At 38.4% G+C, this 17,115-nt stretch overlaps 1 protein-coding gene across 2 annotated transcripts in view; it reads right to left on the bottom strand.

Moving 5' to 3' along the window:
* The window catches only part of LOC145990384 (nose resistant to fluoxetine protein 6-like), a 40,410-nt gene extending 26,199 nt beyond the window's left edge, over nucleotides 1-14,211 (bottom strand). Inside the window, exons 1-2 of one of the 2 annotated variants that reach the window (XM_083126082.1) lie at nucleotides 13,895-14,211; nucleotides 622-821 (exon numbers count right to left, since the gene is read on the bottom strand). In XM_083126082.1, coding sequence (XP_082982208.1) covers nucleotides 622-821; nucleotides 13,895-14,129 — 435 coding nt within the window. In that variant the 5' untranslated portion in view covers nucleotides 14,130-14,211. Of the gene's footprint in view, nucleotides 1-621; nucleotides 822-13,530; nucleotides 13,643-13,894 lie in introns of those variants that run through there. The other variant, XM_083126083.1, reaches the window with a different exon arrangement.
* Between the last annotated feature and the right edge of the window lie 2,904 nt (nucleotides 14,212-17,115).

Below are 17,115 nucleotides of genomic sequence, written 5' to 3'. Positions count from 1 at the left end.
ACCCACACCAACCCCAACCCCTCTTGAGCACGCCACTGACTGTTACCCCAAGTGTCGACGTCACCGCACGTCACTGATCAGTCATATTTCTTATACTCTTGAATTATCACATCAAAAATGCATGTTTGAGGCAAGAATTTGCTTAATTACCACGTTTGCTGGGAGGGGGTAGACCAGCCGACTGGTGGAAGGGGACAACTCTCTGACACCTCGAGCGCCATCATTATCTTGCGACAGAATGGAAAATTGCTTATTAGTATAAAACCCTTTAGTCACTGAATATATCATGCTAAATCTAGTAACAAAGAAATTTGAGATCTGAATAAAGGAATGTCTATCAACAGAAACTTTATAAGTTACATAGTTAATAACTATCTAACTATTGTTAATTACAGTGAAGGCTACAACCTGTCTTTGGAAAATTTTCCCAAGAAATATAAAGTCAATAACGCAAAGAGATAATAAAATACAGCTCTGAGCACTAAAAACAAGCCACAACGTTCCTCGATCGAGTCGATATCGTGTAAATATTGTTAATACAGCTAATTGTCAAAATATCGCTGAGACGGTACATTCGGAAAATATCGTTCTATCTTGTTCATCGCCAGGAAGAATACATACATTTTTATGTCCTAAGTTTTCTTGCGCGTGGTTTGCATCTTTCCTTGGATCAGTGAATGTGAGTGTCGCCACACAGTGTTTGCCTGTGAAAGACACCTGTTCTGAGACGACCTCAGCTCCGATGCACTGGTCATAGTTGCCAAGGTGAACCAAGTTGCCAGACAGGAAGCCATCTGGGAACTTCGTTGTGGCGTCAAACACTGGAAAGGACAACATTTCAAATGTATGTAATCAGCTCAAGATTTCCGCATCAACACGAATCCATACTGTAATCTGACTTACAAATAATTACAAATTCAGTTGAATAAGTTAATTTGAATAAATGGAATAAAACAAAGTAAATTAGAATCACGCTGAATTTAAGGCAATGCTTGTTATTCATTTACTGTTGTTCCAAGTTTAATAATAATCCTTTAGTGTTTAAGTGGTCGGTTCAACGGTTGTAGCAAACCAGGTCAACGAAATGTTCATCCTACCTCGTTTATTCAACTGTTGAGTGCATTATATGATAAATCTACATAAGATAGTTCAGTAACTTTTAGCACCTTCTTTTCATCAGCATTATGATGTCTAAAGAATCAATTGTGTAGGTAGCACAAGATATCTGGCAGTGATTCAATGATCAACGAGTAGGGACGTGAAGTTTTCGTTTTATTTCTCCCTAAATTTTGATGTTATTTTTTACTGCAATTCCGTGCTATTTTATCCGGTTAAGGGCAAAATTCAGTGTTATTAATTTAAAATCGGTTTCATTTTTACATGCATTTTTACTGTTTACATTGTATTAGTTCTGAAAAATAAGACAAATTTTAATTTTAATGACAAAAGCATTATGGCTTACCTTTGTGAGAAATGACTAAATTTCTTGCACTTGAAAAACTATTTCATCTCATCAGACACTAAATATGAAATATTTATTGAATGATAACAACCAAATTTTTTAACACAATCATACACATCACAAACAATGCCAACAAATCTCTCTGCGACCTCGAAATACAGTTTCTTGAAAATTTCCTTGATCCTACAAAATTTCCCTTCTTGGAATATCCCCCCCCCCCCCCCGCCCGAGACAATTCTATTTGAGGACGAGGTTAAATATTGTCAGTCATGTTTGCGCCAAACTGCAGTAAATGAGGCGTGACAATCTTTTTTGAATCTAACTTTCACCAGCTAGACTACAAATGACAGCTCTAATAGCGCTTCAGATAGTTTTTTTTTTGAACAGAAGAAGTGTTATCTCTAGTTTGTATGGCATATTTCGCGGCGTTTTTTCGCGTGATAAAGTACAAAATTCGGTGTTATTCCGAAACACCGAAAACTTGCCACCTTTTTTTAGTAGTCGGCGACAATCTTGTCTTAATGCATCTAACTCTATTAAAAAGGGAAAGCTAGGACAAACTGGCGGATTTACAATCTCCGCCAACCTTCCCTTGATCACTCCAATGCTCTATAAGGTCTCCCCGATAGCGTATATGCTAACTCTGTTCCCGTAAAATCCAGAGAACCTGAGTTTGTTTCTCGATGAGGGCACACTGGACATGGTTCGGATCCCTGTTTTAACTGTGCAGGTGGAGACTCGATTACCATACCTGATCATAAAATGAACTTCACCACTCTTTAATAATAAAAGTCGTGTAAATTCACATCTACATGTGTCCATCTATTGTACTTGTAGATGATGCTTTGTTTAAAGGTGGTAATAAATATCAACAAAGTAATTTTTCCTTATGGTCCCCTTCAAAAACAAATAATTCAAATGTTCTTTTTAATTTTCATCGTTCACTGGATTTCTTTAGGCTATTGTTGCTCCGCTTCTGATAGTTTTATAAATTCTAATGCAATGCTTATTTCCTCCTTCTCCTGAAAAATATACATTATGTGTTGAAACGTTGAGCGATTAAAGACATTCCAACCACAAAAGTGTAATCGCTGCTTAATATAAAATACCCGTGGTTCCACGGACAATTTGCAAAATACCTTTCTCTCAATCTTTCTAATCGCTTATCTTGACGAATGTGATATATCTACTAGTGATTAGTGACTATGATTTATTGCCATAATACATCTCATATCGTAAGAAGTCTGAAAAAATAAATTGATATATCTGATTTCTTATGTTAATAGATAAGGAATAATCAGATTCAATCCGCAATTCAAGGACGGTATATTGTTGTCATTTTGCAATATGTCTTCAGTAATGACATTATATCCCCTAGCTCAGAGGTTCCCAAATATTTTCGTTTCACGGCTCCATAGTGTTTCAAGATGTTTCTGTGGCGCCCAGGTCAGAATGTACGCCTATCTAACACTTGCAACGCTCTTTTAGTGTGGTTAAGTTGCTTGCCTTAAGTTAAAAAAATGAACACCTATTTCAAATTCAGAAACATTGTGTATATAAAAGGTACTAAATAAACACATATTTGGAACAATCGTATCATTGACTAACACGTAAGTCTCATTGCAGTGAGAATGTTGAAACATTTCGCGGCACACTGTTTGGGAACCGCTGCGGCGCTGCCCTAAGGTCTAAATCACCATCCCTGAGACCTTCTGTAAACAAACGGTCTCACCGATTCGATGTATCACTCCGCGTCAGCTGATCCATGACCGCAATCATCTGCTGTTACACTCATAGTTCGCCGCACCTATTCATTTTATATAAGAGCCTCTGAATGTGAGAACCCGTTCTCAAAACATCAGACGAATATGCAGCCGCATACATTGTTACTCTCCCGGTCATTCTCTCTTTCATAAACCTTAAAACTGCAGACACTGACACACCACTGCACTGGGATACCAACTTAACCACTTCATTTACTGGTTTCTCAGGATACTACTGACAGAACGTTACATAAATATTGAGTAGAATCTGTTTCTCACCCCTTTTCAAAGGCTGTCCTTGCTGGTGTTTTGAAAACAAGCTCGGAGAACACGGAGACTTTCCCTCACGGAAGAACTCGGCATGTTATTTTTCTAAGGCTAAGTCAGGCAATATTACTAAGTTGCACTACTTCCTTGCTGTTCACATGATTATTTTTAGAAAATAACCAATGTTATAAAATATCATTATGTACACAAATCTCTAAGCTCATTGAAAGTTACAATGCAAGTAGTGTAATTGAGGGTATTATAAACTCGATAAAGTATGACCCCCCCTCAGGCAGATTTGGCTACACTTAAAACAAGCTCAACATGCCCATATGAGTTTTTTGCTCAAGTGTGGAACCCTGTCTAATCCAAGATTTTTGTAAAAATGCCCTCGGGAATTTCCTGTGAAAGTATGACCCCCCTCAGATTGATTTGCCTACACTTATAAAAGGCACTTCTGTGAGATTGTTGTCCATAAATTTGTTAAAAATATGCCCCTCTTGATATTTTTTTTTGGCTACACTTAAAACTAGGCCAAACGTATTAACACACACACACACACACACCCACACACACACACCTACCCACACACACACACACACACACACACACACACACACCCACACACACACACACACACACACACACACACACATATTTACTTCCGGTTTAAGTTTAATTGGACACCAGGCCCAACTTGTGCAATATGCAGAGGCCTTCTAGAATTGCTCTGTGACTCTCTCATTTCTTACATCATAAACATATGATTTTTCACCTATGAGAATAACACTACATATTGTGTCATCAGGGAGTGTATCGTGGAATTCACAGATAATTTTAATGTTTGTCCTGTCATTAACCACAACTTGTTTCCTTTTTGAAGTGCTGATGACAAACATGGGTCTCTGTGCTTTGAATTCATCTGGTGTGTAATACATGTCAGTATTGCCTGAGCCTGGCTGATATTTCTACAGCACTGATGAGCAGGGATTTGGAACTCCATGTAAAACAAGACAGGAAATTTGTTACACTGATGAGAAGATCCTATTAAAAATTAAACTTGTTAGAATTGATTACTGACAAGAATAATAATTATGAAGAAACGCAGTCCCTATCTCTGACAGAGCAATGCTGTGATGAGGTACAGGCTTCAGAAAATTATACCCAAGCAGATTTCAACTACAAATGTCTTGCCTCTTCCTGCATACAGACCCGAGCCTGGCTGATATTTCTACAGCACTGATGAGCAGGGATTTGGAACTGCATGCAAAACAAGACAGGAAATTTGTTACACTGATGAGAAGATCCTATTAAAAATTAAACTTGTTAGAATTATTTTCTTGCATCGATTATACAATTGTTAGAGCATATAATCGTAGAACATGTGGCAGAGTGATGGCAATGTTGCAGAGAGAAACAAGATTGTAACAAGAGAGCCTGAAAAATACAGAAACATAAAATCAATAAAACATCTCATACATCCAGATTGTTGCAGGTTGTCATATCTTATATAGGTTTGTTCTGAATATAATTATATTTTATTGATTATGACTAATGTAATAATTATGAAGAAACACAGTCCCTATCTCTGACAGAGCTTTGCTGTGATGAGGTACAGGCTTCAGAAAATTATACCCAAGCAGATTTCAACGTTGCCTCTTCCTGCATACACACCAGAGCCTGGCTGATATTTCTACAGCACTGATGAGCAGGGATGGAACTGCATGTAAAACAAGACAGGAAATTTGTTACACTGATGAGAAGAGCCTATTAAAAATTAAACTTGTTAGAATTGATTATTGACAAGAATAATAATTATGAAGAAACACAGTCCCTATCTCTGACAGAGCTATGCTGTGATGAGGTACAGGCTTCAGAAAATTATACCCAAGCAGATTTCAAACAAATATCTTGCCTCTTTCTGCACACAGACCCGAGCCATTTCTACAGCACTGATGAGCAGGGATTTAGAACTGCATGTAAAACAAGACAGGAAATTTGTTACACTGATGAGAAGATCCTATTAAAAATTAAACTAGTTAGAATTGATTACTGACAAGAATAATAATTATGAAGAAACACAGTCCATATCTCTGACAGAGCTATGCTGTTAGGTACAGGCTTCAGAAAATTATACCCAAGCAGATTTCAACTACAAATATCTTGCCTGTTCCTACACACAGACCCGAGCCTGGCTGATATTTCTACAGCACTGATGGACAGGGATTTGGAACTGCATGCAAAACAAGACAGGAAATTTGTTACACTGATGTGAAGAGCCTATTAAAAATTAAACTTGTTAGAATTGATTACTGACAAGAATAATAATTATGAAGAAACACAGTCCCTATCTCTGACAGAGCTATGCTGTGATGAGGTACAGGCTTTAGAAAATTATACCCAAGCAGATTTCAACCTGGCCTCTTCCTGCATACACACAGACCCGAGCCTGGCTGATATTTCTACAGCACTGATGAGCAGGGATTTGGAACTGCATGCAAAACAAGACAGGAAATTTGGCAGATATTATTATAGTGATGGCTGCAGAGAGAAACAAGATTGTAACAAGAGAGACTGAAAAATACAGAAACATAACATCTTATACATCCAGATTGTTGCAGGTTGTCATATCTTATAGAGGTTTGTTCCGAATATAATTATATTTTATTGATTATGACTAATGTAATAATTATGAAGAAACACAGTCCCTATCTCTGACAGAGCTATGCTGTGATGAGGTACAGGCTTCAGAAAATTTTACCCAAGCAGATTTCAACTTTGCCTCTTCCTGCACACAGACCCGAGCTATTTCTACAGCACTGATGAGCAGGGATTTGGAACTGCATGCAAAACAAGACAGGAAATTTGGCAGATATTGTTATAGTGATGGCAATGTTGCAGAGAGAAACAAGATTGTAACAAGAGAGACTGAAAAATACAGAAACATAACATCTCATACATCCAGATTGTTGCAGGTTGTCATATCTTATAGAGGTTTGTTCTGAATATAATTATATTTTATTGATTATGACTAATGTAATAATTATGAAGAAACACAGTCCCTATCTCTGACAGAGCTGCACTGATGAGCAGGGATGGAACTGCATGTAAAACAAGACAGGAAATTTGGCAGATATTGTTATAGTGATGGCTGCAGAGAGAAACAAGATTGTAACAAGAGAGCCTGAAAAATACAGAAACAATAAAACATCTCATACATCCAGATTGTTGCAGGTTGTCATATCTTATAGAGCTTTGTTCTGAATATAATTATATTTTATTGATTATGACTAATGTAATAATTATGAAGAAACACAGTCCCTATCTCTGACAGAGCTATGCTGTGATGAGGTACAGGCTTCAGAAAATTATACCCAAGCAGATTTCAACGTTGCCTCTTCCTGCATACACACCAGAGCCTGGCTGATATTTCTACAGCACTGATGAGCAGGGATGGAACTGAATGTAAAACAAGACAGGAAATTTGTTACACTGATGAGAAGAGCCTATTAAAAATTAAACTTGTTAGAATTGATTACTGACAAGAATAATAATTATGAAGAAACACAGTACCTATCTCTGACAGAGCTATGCTGTGATGAGGTACAGGCTTCAAAAAATTATACCCAAGCAGATTTCAACCTTGCCTCCTCCTACATACAGACCAGAGCCTGGCTGATATTTATACAAGGCAGGGATTTGGAACTGCATGCAAAACAAGACAGGAAATTTTTTACACTGATAAGAAGATTCTATTAAAAATTAAACTTGTTAGAATTGATTGCTAACAAGAATAATAATTATGAAGAAACACAGTCCCTATCTCTGACAGAGCTATGCTGTGATGCTATTATTAGGTACAGGCTTCAGAAAATTATACCCAAGCAGATTTCAATCAAATATCTTGCCTCTTCCTACATACAGACCCGAGCCTGGCTGATATTTCTACAAGGCAGGGATTTGGAACTGCATGCAAAACAAGACAGGAAATTTGTAACACTGATGAGAAGATCCTATTAAAAATTAAACTTGTTAGAATTGATTACTGACAAGAATAATAATTATGAAGAAACACAGTCCCTATCTCTGACAGAGCTATGCTGTGATGCTATTATTAGGTACAGGCACCCAAGCAGATTTCAAACAAATATTTTGCCTCTTCCTGCATACAGACCCGAGCCTGGCTGATATTTCTACAGCACTGATGAGCAGGGATTTGGAACTGCATGTAAAACAAGACAGGAAATTTGTTACACTGATGAGAAGAGCCTATTAATAATTAAACTTGTTAGAATTGATTACTGACAATTATTGATTACAGATATGTTTGCATCGATTATACAATTGTTAGAGCATATAATCATAGAACATGTGGCAGAGTGATGGCAATGTTGCAGAGAGAAACAAGATTGTAACAAGAGAGACTGAAAAATACAGAAACATAACATCTCATACATCCAGATTGTTGCAGGTTGTCATATCTTATAGAGGTTTGTTCAAAAAATTATACCCAAGCAGATTTCAACTATAAATATCTTGCCTGTTCCTACACACAGACTCGAGCCTGGCTGATATTTCTACAGGGGCAGGGATTTGGAACTGCATGTAAAACAAGACAGGAAATTTGTTACACGGATGAGAAGAGCCTATTAAAAATTAAACTTGTTAGATTTGATTACTGACAATTATTGATTACAGATAAGTTGTTAGAGCATATAATCATAGAACATGTGGCAGATATGCAGAGAGAAACAAGATTGTAACAAGAGAGCCTGAAAAATACAGAAACATCTCTTACATCCAGATTGTTGCAGGTTGTCTTATCTTATAGAGGTTTGTTCAGTACCCAAGCAGATTTCAAACAAATATCTTGCCTCTTCCTGCATACAGACCCGAGCCTGGCTGATATTTCTACAGCACTGATGGGCAGGGATTTGGAATTGCATGTAAAACAAGACAGGAAGAGAAGAGCCTATTAAAAATTAAACTTGTTAGAATTGATTACTGACAAGAATTTTATACTCAATGTTCCTATCTCTGACAGAGCTATGCTGTGATGCTATTATTAGGTACAGGCTTCAGAAAATTATACCCAAGCAGATTTCAAACAAATATCTTGCCTCTTCCTACACATAGACCCGAGCCTGGCTGATATTTCTACAGCACTGATGGGCAGGGATTTGGAACTGCATGTAAAACAAGACAGGAAGAGCCTATTAAAAATTAAACTTGTTAGAATTGATTACTGACAAGTTATTGATTACAGATATGTTGTTAGAGCATATAATCATAGAACATGTGGCAGATATTATTATAGTGATGGCAATGTTGCAGAGAGAAACAAGATTGTAACAAGAGAGCCTGAAAAATACAGAAACATAAAAGCAATAAAACATCTCATACATCCAGATTGTTGCAGGTTGTCATATCTTATAGCTTCGGAAAATTATACCCAAGCACATTTCAAACAAATATCTTGCCTGTTTCTGCATACAGACCCAAGCCTGGCTACAACGTTTCAACATATGATTTTCGTGTGGATTATTTTACTTCTATGAGTTTGCAATGCTTTCTGCATGCAGGTGGGTTTGTTTACAGAAGGTGTCAGGGTTTGTGATTTGAACTATAGTTCATTCATGGTCTCATGGATAGCTACTTCCACATTTGCATTCCAATAGATATTGGCTTTACTCTAAGGCAGATCTGTATCTGACGATGTCTAAACCAGCGTAGTTCCTAGTACGAGCTGTTAACTAAATTACAGTCTAGTTACTTAAGTTTCAAGCGTTGAGCGTTGGTTTATATTAACTAGTTAATTAAAACTTCTTTAATCGTAGAGTCTATTAAAATTCATCAAAATTCTCCCTATTTTTTAATAAATTTAAATTCATCAAAATTCTCCCTAATTTTTAATAAAGAGGCCCTGAAAAATAAACCAAGAACAGATTGTTATGAATACAAATGTAGAACGTATTATAGGTTCGAGTGAAGGACATGGTAATGTAGATTAATATAAGTTGCACAAGATAAAAACCAGACGGTGAACAATTAACATATTTACTAGAAACTGGACGTTATGTCCGAAACATTCAAGTACATTGAATCATGATACAGCAATATTGCACACAGAATACATCTGCTTATGATTTATCTTCTTCTGGCCGTGAACACCAAGCCTTGTAGCCGTACGCTTAATACCTGAACCGTATCATCCCTCCAGGTGTCCCATTAAAAAAAAAATCAGGTATGGTGATGACCGTATCGATCTGGTGGGCGGCGAATCCTGATAGACCTTCTCGGAGACAAGTGATGCATGCTAGTACCAGGTCCTGGGTATCTAGCTCTGCCTGGGGTAGGTTCTGGTACTGTTCCACCGTGGTTGTTTGAATTTCCGTCTGGGATCGAAATATCGAAGTCGATTTCTTCTTTCGTGTCACTTGAAACACGTCTCTTCAGCCACCTGGGATGTACCACTCGTTTGATTCCATCTTCTAACATGATTTCGTAGAGGATGTTATCCCGAATTCGACTAATGACATCTCCTGGGATGTAATTTGGAGTTCAGTGCTTAGGTGATTGAACCCAAACTGCTGAATTGATGGCGAAAGTACCATACTTCGACGAAGAGTCGTTCCGAAACTTTGCTGACTTCCGCGGTTTGAACGGAGATTCACTCGACAGAGACACATTGATTTCCAACAAAATCTGGGCCGATGTTTCAATAGCAAAAGAGCTGGTAGGCTTCCTTTTCCACCCAGTCGCGTGTTCCGAAGAATGAAAAGAAGGTTGGCGATTCCCATATCAAGTTCAAGCGTGCTCAGATTGGGTTTGTCAGTTATAAGCTTGACAAGAGCGGTTTTGATAGTACGAACGTATCGTTCGGCTAAGCCGTTGCTAGGACTGTGATAAGGCGGTGAAGCAACATGTTTCATGCCATTCTTAACGCAAAAGTTACGAAATTCAAGAGAAGTGAACGTTGGGCCGTTGTCGGATACGATAGTATTTGGTATCCCTAGCGTGGTGCAAGATTGCAAAAGCCAGTGGATCGTTTCCTATGTGTCCAAAGTATGTACAGGCCATACTTCTGTCCACTTGCTGAAGGCGTCTACTAGTAGTAGGAACTTACGCCCTGTAAAGAAAGAAAAAGTGGTCTCTATGCCATCTCTCGTTCACGTACGAAGCGAGAGGCCATGAAGAATGGAGTCTGTTGCGGACCTTAGGAGCATTAACTCGGTATGTATTGCAGCTCGCTACAAAATCCGTAATCTCTGCTGGTATGCCTCTCCACCAAAATCTGGATAGACACAGCTCTTTCATGTGAGTTGAACCTATGTGTCCATCGTGTAAAGCTCTAAGAACATCATTCCGTTTAACTGCGGGAATGAAAAGTCTACCCGACGACAGGAGCATTCTCTGCTCGTACGTAAGGTGAGCTCTTGTTTCGAAGAAAGGTGCGAGCTTCTTCCGTTCAGAAGACGTGCTTAGCATGACAGCTACTTCTACCTTGCTGGAATGAATTATATTATATCGGTATGAAGATAAAGGTAGAGCCCATCTCATCAATCTATTGGATGAATGTTTTGAAACGGCTCGATCCGGAGAAAAGATAAACTTTACCGCACGTGCGTCTGTAACAATCTCGAACTTGGATCCAAGTAAAAATTTGTGAAATCGCTTGATTCCGTGAACTATGGCTAGAGCTTCTCTCTCTACCTGGACGTAACTCCACTCCGTCTCACTGAAGGTGTTAGAAGAGCCGGCGATGGTATGTAGACTGCCATCGACTCGATGACACAATTGTGCGCCACAGCCGAAAGGAGACTCATCGGTGATAAGTACAACTGGCTTTGTTGTATCAAAAGATGCAATAGGATTGACGTGTCGAAGTTCTACCACGATGCTGTCGAACTCGTGTTGACAGTTATCGTCCCAGTTCCAAGGGACGTTTTTCTTGAGTAAAGAAAGCAAGAAGTGAAGTTTCGAAGCTAAGTTGGGTACGAACTTTCAATGAAAGTTGAGCATCCCGATGAAAGATCGCAATTGTGACTTGTCTTGAGGTGGCGGAGAATTTAGGACGGCCTCCAAGTTCTTGTCTGACGGCCTTATACCTGTGGCGTCAATTGATAGGTCCGAGTGAAGGACATGGTAATGTAGATTAATATAAGTTGCACAAGATAAAAACCAGACGGTGAACAATTAACATATTTAATAGAAACTCGACGTTATGTCCGAAACGTTCAAGTACATTGAATCATGATACAGCAAGATTTCACACAGAATACATCTGCCTATGATTTCTCTTCTTCTGGCCGTGAAGACCAAGCCTTGTAGCCATACGCTTAATACCGGGACCGTATCAACGTTGATACAAACTTCCTGCCATTTGACACGCTATCTGAATTTATCCTTTGAACTTCACAAGTTGTCTTCAATCAGGAAGACAAGAATTTGGCAAAAAGCCACAAAAAGGTTGAAAGCTGGGCTAAAGAAGTCCCGTAATAGTTTGAGGAGTTTTCAATAGTCCAGCTTTTCTATATATGAGAACGTCATATAGCACTGAACACCATAAAAGAGAGCAATAGCGCTTCGCATAGGCCATAAACCCCGGATCACGAATTCCCTAAGTACGCCGCTGAGTACGGGTTTATCACAGATACGGTTTTACCTTCCGTACTCCCTGCTGTGGTAAAATTACTTTTCATTTTTATTTTTTATATATACAAATTAGGGTATTAAAGCTTAAGTAATATTACTATAGTTAGTGACTGCATGTTTATTTATGAACAACTTAAAACTAAACTAAGCGGAACAACAACTCGTCGAGAGCCAAGGTTTGGCAAGGGGCTTTCTGTTGGGTGACGCGTGGTCAGTGCATCGAGCACCATCGCAGCTGTTAATTGGCTTTTCAGACTGCAGCCATCTCGCCGCTACCATGTCTGCAAACTTTCCTCTGCTTTCTATGCTTGCAATTGCGAATAGGGATAATCTTATAAAAAAAAATAAAAAAATAAAACCTTCTCGTTGTAAACCAATTATTGAATTAGCTATTTAGTTAGAAAGCATAAACATACCAGTTCGCCCTGTTTGCATATTTGCAGATATCGTATAACACCCATATATTTTATTAAAACAGAAAGACAATTTCTCTCGATTCTTGGCTATCAAAATCCCAGTCAGGAAACAGACACTGGAATCTAAGGAATGCTGAGTAACGAAGTTACATCAATCTTGATAATTACTCGGTGTAATAAACAAATACAAGGAAGTTAATCGGTGCATCGACCCGGAATTGATGGCAGCAATCCCTGGAGGATAGAGAGTGGGGATTCTGATAGTCTGGGGGTAATTCATTCAGTTACTGCAGCAGTAAGAGGTTATTGGTTAGACAATCAGGAGAGCGATGTTTGTAACCTCTGCAAACAGTCACTCTTCACGTCGATACGCCGTTGGGGAAAGGCTATTACTACGAACCGAGATCTACTGAGAACTTCAGCACCTAGTTGAAACAGGTAATTTTCCAATCACCAAGCCGAGACAATCTTAGGGAGACTAAATTCCAATTTGTGTGTATTGTGTGTTCATATGCTATGCCAAGCTATTCGCTGTTTGCCTCTCGCAAGAGATAAGTTTAGAACGCCAAGCGAGTATGAATGATGAAATGAGCTATCGCCACCAGAGGAACAGCTAAGGTCCCTGGTTCGATCCGGTCGTCCCTAATGGAACGATACGATATGTTTTAATGTTACGTGATTCAAACCAAACGTTTTTCTTATTTGCAGAAATGCACTGCTGTGTATGGACAATGTTTTGCAAGCTACAAGTATCAATAAAGGACTGTAGAACGAGAACCTATAGAAGACGAAGTACAGACCGATTAGATCCGTATGAACCGGAAGTAAACAAATTAAAAGCGGAAGCACTTTTGTCAAAGATTGAAATACTCGACACTTATAATCATTATGTTCATTAACCTTCATTTATAACCAGCAAATAAATAGAGTCTACAATTAACATATCACGTTCTTTTTCACAACTTACTTTGCAGGAAAAAAGTGTAGTTTCATTCTCGAAGAATCCAACGTCAAACTTAAGATTCTATTTGAACACTGCACACAAAAATTTAAATCTGCATAGCCCACGTCTCTTGTAGACCACGTATGTTTGTTTACATGAATCTAGCTCAGAAGCATGGCGGGCAATCCCATAATGCAATGGTTCTCTGACACTCCTGAAAACCATGTATTGGCTTGATTGCTGGGACAACACCGAAACTTTTGTAACTCGTGTAGTCATCCAACCTGCTTGCCCAAAGACGAGAGGCTTAACCATTTACCTTAGCTTAGCTTTTAGAAAACATTATCAACTTACGAGATGTTCTTAAAATAGTATTTGTAATACTCACTTTCCAACGCTGACAAATTCCTTCCTCTTAATCCTTCCAAGTATACATTGAATTGCTGTCCACAGATACCATCATCTTCCTTGGCTATCAGTGAGTAATAATCCACATAGTTGAACTCTTTGTTGTCGATAACGGAAAGCATCTCTCTCAATCGTGTTTCGTCCCTTTGAACACAATATACATTTCGAAGCCAACACAGAAATAGGACAAGGGCATAACATCCATTACATGCCATGGCGTCGTGTTACTATTAGGGAGGCTTCTATTCATGCCACTGCTGTATGTGATTCTGATGATCTTGTCTCTCTTTGCTGTTAGAGATGGTGAACAATTGAAATGCCTTGTTAAGAAGGTCAAACATTTGCTCTTGCCTTATCTTCGACATGCACAAAAGCTAGCAGCAACTTATCGTTCGATAAAAATCATGAAATTTCAAGTTTGTGCAAGGTTAGCCTAAGCGCCATCTACTTCAAATCACTTCAGATAACAACTGAACAGTTGTTTACGATGTGTACGTTTTGTTAAGAAGGTTAGTAACAGGCGTGAACTATATTACAAATCTACAGAAATAATGACGTTGCATTTTTAATGGAAAGAAATATACTTCATCACCGCATGAACAGTACGAGTGACACAAAAAATGTAGATTGTTCTCAACAGCATAATAGACTTTGACGAATAGTATATCAGCATACCGATCTTCGCAGATCGAGATCAAATATTGTTAAGGTAGTCTGTTGATAGACTCTGGACAATTATCCCAGAATGCCTGTAGACAATATACGTTGTCTCAGTTCTTCTTTGGGGGCAGGGCTTGGATGGTTAACTGTTTGGGAAATACCCAATACTTATATCTTCGGATTTTTATGGCTACTTATAAAACTTAAGAGAATCAAATTTCACTAATTGTACATTCTTCTATTAGCATGTATACAATGTAGAGCTAGACACGTAACAATATTATTCAGAAATTTATCGACTTCTGTGTCTATGAAGTTTATTATATGGCTACAATTTATAAATAAAAATTCTCACTGAATAGGATGATCTGTATAAGGGAAAGTGAAGTACGAGGATTATTGTCAAGAGATTCAAAAATAGATTTTAAGAAGATTCATTCCCAAGTAATCTTACATTGGAGCCTACTGATTACTAAAGCCTTACCCTGTGAGCATTACATCTTTTCTTTGGAACGTGGATTTCATAAATATTTTCCCTCCAATCTTGAACCTCGATAGTGTTTGAATTTGAGCGTAAGTGAACACGAAGAGGTACGGAATCGTTCTCGATTTTCTAAACGGAGCAAAAATTATTTAATTTATGTTAAGCATAAAAGTATACCACGATTCTCGTAACCGAATGTAACACCAGTAAAATCATGTATCAAAGGAGAGCAAAGCTTACTACGGAAAGACAATCAATAATCCAACACAAGGATTTCCCGTGAACCACCAACGAAATTTGGCAGCGTGTAGAGGACATCAAGACAAATAACTTTCCTTAATAACACGTATGGCCTACACAAAATAAAATAGTATGTTTATCCAGGGCTGGTACAGCTGAAACAAGACTTAACAAAATGTGTAGCCATGTACTACAAATATATTGTTGCTAACATACTAAGACGTTAGTATTCTATTGAAACGAGATCATGCTAGCAGAGAAGCTGGCAGATTGACATTCCTGATTTTTACTCTTTCGCTCAATTCATGTATTGCTGTTTATCGTGTTTAATACCTTTGCTTCAGAGACTAGCTAAGTTTTTATCAGAGCTAGTCATATTCTGAGGGTGATCCTTTCCTATCTGTTCATAGCGTACTAAAGATTTAGTTGTTTTTCGGTAGAAAAAATATGTTGCGTGGCTGCAAGCATACAGGATAAAAATGCTGATTTTTTAGGGTTCGTAGAGTCGAAATGAGTTCTCAATCAGCAAATCGTTATCACATTTGTCCTCTTCATGCTGTGAAATGTTGGTGGCTCACAGCGACATCCTGAATAAGTGTAAATACACGTACGTACATAAATATGTTTGTGTGTTACTTCAAATATCTAACAATGCGCTAAGGGCGAGGGGAGGATGCGAGAGAATGGTGCTACCACAGCTAGGAGATTTTTATGATAATAATCCTATCAGCTACACCCAAGGCTCGAACAACATCCACTACGAGCGCTCTTCTTTACACATTAGCAGTGGGTGCGTTTAGAAGATATAAGTTGGGGGGGGGGCAGTTGCCCTCTCCCCCTTTTTGCCACTTTTGCTCCTGCATTATGGTCTTATAATGCTAAGTATTGTCTACCAAGAGAAAGTAAATTACCCTTGCAACCCCCTCACACACAGTTTTGTCAACCAATCGCAGATACTTAATATTGTGAAAGTATGAATATTTCACTTGGCATGGTAATGGAAATTCCTTTATAGAACTTTTACATAAACTTTATCTTGCACCTATTGGGTACCAGTCGTCAATCCCATCATCGAAACCAAATTTCGAATCCTAATCACTTTGTGTCGATTTTCGCGAGGGAGGTGAACCGAGTTGCTATTTGGAAAAAAAATCCAGTGTGAGGAATTTCAGTTAACTGCTTCTGAAGCATAGGTGTATTATATAAATTACATGCAAAGCTCTTTCTCCCCGGGGCAAAACATTGGCAACCACAGGGTGGTGGAGAAAACGCAGTGGGAAGTTCATCCTCATCTGTTCTTCGAGGTGAGCCTTTTTCGAGGAAGGGGGGGGGGGGGGGGGGCTCATTGACATAGTGGTAAAATCCGGCCAATCTGCAAACGTCCCTTCTCCGGGTTTTAAGGAAGTAGAAATAAAAGTATCTCCAGACACTGGCGTACGCAGGATTTTTCCTTCTGGGGGAGGGCTGAACTTGTGAACTTGGAGGGTGCATTCTGCGTTCAGTTGCGCGTGAATATTTTTCATCTGGGTGCTACAAAATTTGTCCTCCATATATTATATATATAAAAATGTGTTGTGTCATGGAAAATTCCATTTTAGAAGAGCACACTCGGATTTCCTGTTTCTTATAAAAAATTTACATAAATACATTTTTTCTTTAGAACATATGATTATTTTAAAAACAGATAATTCCCAAACATCTAAAGCTCTAGACATCGTTTGGGCTCATTACTAATGTGATAGAACGGAAAATCAAATGTTTGTCATTTGAAATTAGCGAACAAGCATGTGCTCTTCTAAAATGGAATTTTCCATGCC

Source organism: Lepisma saccharinum, chromosome 1 (genome assembly GCF_977018435.1).
Source record: "Lepisma saccharinum chromosome 1, izLepSacc3.1, whole genome shotgun sequence".
Lineage (NCBI taxonomy): Eukaryota > Metazoa > Arthropoda > Insecta > Zygentoma > Lepismatidae > Lepisma > Lepisma saccharinum.
The sequence above is the reverse complement of the archived record's forward strand: the minus strand, read 5'-3'. Positions and strand labels throughout refer to the sequence as shown.